General features: G+C 41.5%; 1 protein-coding gene across 1 annotated transcript in view; it reads left to right on the top strand.

Moving 5' to 3' along the window:
• The window catches only part of cacng7a (calcium channel, voltage-dependent, gamma subunit 7a), a gene marked incomplete in the record, with an annotated part of 21,941 nt that extends 18,203 nt beyond the window's left edge, over positions 1-3,738 (top strand). Inside the window, 2 exon segments of the mRNA XM_014011357.1 lie at positions 53-198; positions 3,223-3,738. Of these exon segments, the coding sequence (XP_013866811.1) occupies positions 53-198; positions 3,223-3,738 (662 nt within the window).
• Between the last annotated feature and the right edge of the window lie 23 nt (positions 3,739-3,761).

Genomic DNA, 3,761 nt, shown 5'->3' with positions numbered 1-3,761 from the left:
GTGTGTGTGTGTGTGTGTGTGTGTGTGTGTGTGTGTGTGTGTGTCCCTTCAGGTCTGAGTCTGGTGGTGGGTTTGGTTTTATACATCTCCAGTATAAATGATGAAGTGATGAATCGACCCAGAGAGCCCGAGCAGTTCTTCCACTACCGCTACGGCTGGTCCTTCGCCTTCGCTGCCTCCTCCTTCCTGCTAAAAGAGGTGACAACCACACACACATACACACACATACACACACACAGCACAGCTGCATACATGCAGAAGGATACAGAAGAATTAATGCATGAACACCACAGATTGCTGAATGCACACAAACTTACAGTAAAGTTTTCAGTGGGTGTTTCATGATTGTGTTATTTAATCCGAACATACTGATGTTGTGAACAACACACACACACTCACACATCTGAGCAAACACATAAGCACATTTCAGGAAATTCATTGACAGAAATATGTACTGATTTCTAACAGTTATAGAAAGCCAGTGTGTGTGCGCGCRTACACACACACAGATTGTGTGAAATCTGGTTTGCATGTTAGCAAGCCCAGTTGAAATAAACACACGTTCAAGTAGCTACACAAACGCACACAGAGACACACAAAGTGCCTGCGTAGGAGCTCGTCATCCCGCTTGCATCAATATTCATAAATGTTAATAGCTGGAACACTGGAGGGCAGCAGCTTTGTCACAGCAGCTTTATATGCTGCAGAAAATTCCTCTCTGGGGGAAAGGAGGGGGTCTCTACTCCTCCTCATCCTTCATTCCTCTCATTCTTTTAAACCCATTCTCTTTTATTGTCTTCCTTCATCCTGTCTTCACAGTCTGCATGTCCTTCACTTTTATCTTGTCTCTGCTCTCTTCTTTAATCTTTACTTTTTTTAATCCATCATGCTCTTATCTCCTTTGCTCCCCTCCCTCCTTCTCTTGCTGCCTCAGATTTATCTTATCCTTGTGTCTTTTTTCCCCCTTTTCTCCATATTTTCACTCTTTCAGTTCATTTTAACATTTCCCTCTTTTTTATTTTTGGGCAATGTCTTACTTTGATACTCTTATATTTATTAATTTTGTTCTAATGTGCTGCTTTCTTTATGGACATATGCTATAATCCACCAGTAAAACTCCTTTCACCAATTTAAAATGGCTGAAATAGAAAATTTGACACTTAACTCAAAAAAATTCAGTCAGTTTTATAGATAGTTTGCTTCAATTTGGTGTGGCAGTAGCTGAGCTTTGTCCAAAACACAAACTGAATGTATAACAGCTGTGCTTAAAACCTTTGACATGCACGGGTCCAATCAAAGTCCAATCGTTTCCTGATATCTATTTATCACCCGATATATTCAAATTTGATTCATCATTTCTAACTCATAATTGTCTTCCTCTCTGTAATTTTTCCATGTTTCCTCGTCTTCGAGCTCGTCCTCCGCAGGGTTTGTAAAAACACTTTGAAACATGCAGTTTTTTTTCTGTTGCACACAGTCATTCACACACAGCCTCATCAGCATTCAGGTTTCTGAGCTGTTTCACTGATGATGTTAGGGATGAATAGGGAATGAGCCGAGAATGTTCAGTGAATGCCCAAGTGGAAACATGAATACATTTTTTGATAATTGCCCAATCCGCAGAGTCGTTTTGTCGACACTCTGCAAAATTGTGATTTTTTTTTTTTTTGCTCTACCTCTTGATGGCAGAGGGTTGCAATTTGGAWAAAAATAGGTTGATAAGTTTGTCATTTAAAAGAGTTGCTGAACACTWTTAGCATTGCAGATGTTGTATTTTAATGGATGGAAAGATAAGGGTGTGTTCTCTCTCTTTTATTGATTTTCTGTTTTTTTAACAAATGTTCCCTAAACTCCWYCCATTTATCATCCTTTCATTCRTTTCCTTTACCTGCTTTTCTGTCAGCGTCCCAGTGGAACCGATGTTTTCATCTCCAGCAGTTATTTTGCTAGGGGACAGGTTGCTGTGGCGGCCATCTTGAACTGGTTTGACTCTAAAGTTTGTAAAGTTTCATCAAGAATATGTCCGGTGGTTCCTGAAACATTTTGCTAACAGACAGCTAACAGTAAAGTTTGAAGCAGAGGCCGTGTGTGATCAGTTCACTTAGAGCAGTGGTGATTTCCAGACATAAATTTAAATGCAAATAAACTGCTAATGGAATATTGAAATAATATTTTCATCCTAATTATTGCAAATATTTTTACAGTAATCATAAATTAATATTGTAGTTATTTGATTTGTTTATACTATTGTGCCCCTATTTGCAAAGTTTGCAAATGTAAACAATAGGGGTGCATCGATACAGAAAATTCAGTAAGTTGGTCTCACGGTTCAATATTTTTGATTAAAAAGATGAATTTATATGCCTTTCTGAAGATATAATTTATTTAAATTAATTCTGTACATTTGTCTAACCTCGAAAGTACAGATTTAAATGAAATATTGCTGAAACAGCAAGTTTCTCAGCATATCCGAGCTCCACAACGCAGCCTAAGAATAATCAAACACAGATCCACTGATCCTTCAACATAGAGCATCTTCAGAAGACGAGTTGATAAAATACTTTTTAAAATCTGTATTGTGTATTGAACAATTCTAGTTACATGTATTTGAAGAAATTTAAAGTTATTAGAGGTTAGWACTGATGTTAAAAGCACAACACTATATTCTTAGGTTTTCCTTTTTGTAATATTGACAGTGTTTAATCTATTGTGTTTTGATTGATAATAGATTAGTTACATGTCCGAAATATCTGTAACAACACATACTGTAATTAAATGTTATGATAACAGTAGATGAGGTTTTTGTCTGAAWGCCTGTGATTCAGCCGTAGGTCAGTAGGGGGCGAACGCAGGCACTGAAGAAGGTGTATAAATAGATGAACTTCCTGGTTTTTCGCCAGTGTTGGTTTCCTGTCAGCTCGAGTGACAATAAACCTCACTCAGATCCAGAATTCTGGTGTTGTATGGTTTGATTCCTTCTACAAATCATTTTATTTAACAATGGTGTTTTTAATATCAACTTTAGTTTTTTTGAATACGAATTTTCTTACATATTGTTGCACCCCTTGGAAACAAGTCATATTTGTAATTTTGTGKGCCAGAATCTTAAAAGTCTGAGAACCCCTGGCTTAGACTTAACATGGGAATGATGCTCAGCCACTACCACCTAACTTCAGCTCGGTATCTATTTACTAAAAGCATCCATTTCTGTCTCAACCCCAGGGTGCAGGTGTAATGTCGGTCTACCTCTTCATGAAGCGTTACGCAGAGGAGGAGCTTTACCGCCCCCACCCTGCGCTCTACCGCCCCCGCAYGTCCGACTGCAGCAACTACAGCGGCCAATTCCTTCACCCGGACTCCTGGGCTCCACCTCAGAGGGGCCGAAGTGCCTCCGACGTCTCGTCTGACATTTCCATCCAGCTCAACCAGACCCCGCCTCCGCAGCAGSCCTGTAAGGGGGGCAGCAGCTCCCAGGCGACGCCCTCCTCCTCTGGGCCTTCGTCAGCTGCYAGCTACCAGCTCCAGCCTGCGTCTTCCTCCTCTACCTCCTCCTCCTATCCACACCCGCTTCATCCGGGGGCCACAGCCACCCTAACCAGGGTCCCCCACGCCCACCCCCACTCGCAGCCCCATCCCCATCCGAGCGGACCCCCATCTCAGTCCTTGCCGATGGCAGCACCACCCGCTGCTGTGCCTCCYCCACGCTACCACACACGAATGAGCGCCTCGCCATGCTAGACAACATGAGCGGGGGGTGGGAG

Source organism: Austrofundulus limnaeus, unplaced genomic scaffold, assembly GCF_001266775.1.
Source record: "Austrofundulus limnaeus strain Quisiro unplaced genomic scaffold, Austrofundulus_limnaeus-1.0 Scaffold79, whole genome shotgun sequence".
Taxonomy (NCBI): domain Eukaryota; kingdom Metazoa; phylum Chordata; class Actinopteri; order Cyprinodontiformes; family Rivulidae; genus Austrofundulus; species Austrofundulus limnaeus.
The sequence above is the reverse complement of the archived record's forward strand: the minus strand, read 5'-3'. Positions and strand labels throughout refer to the sequence as shown.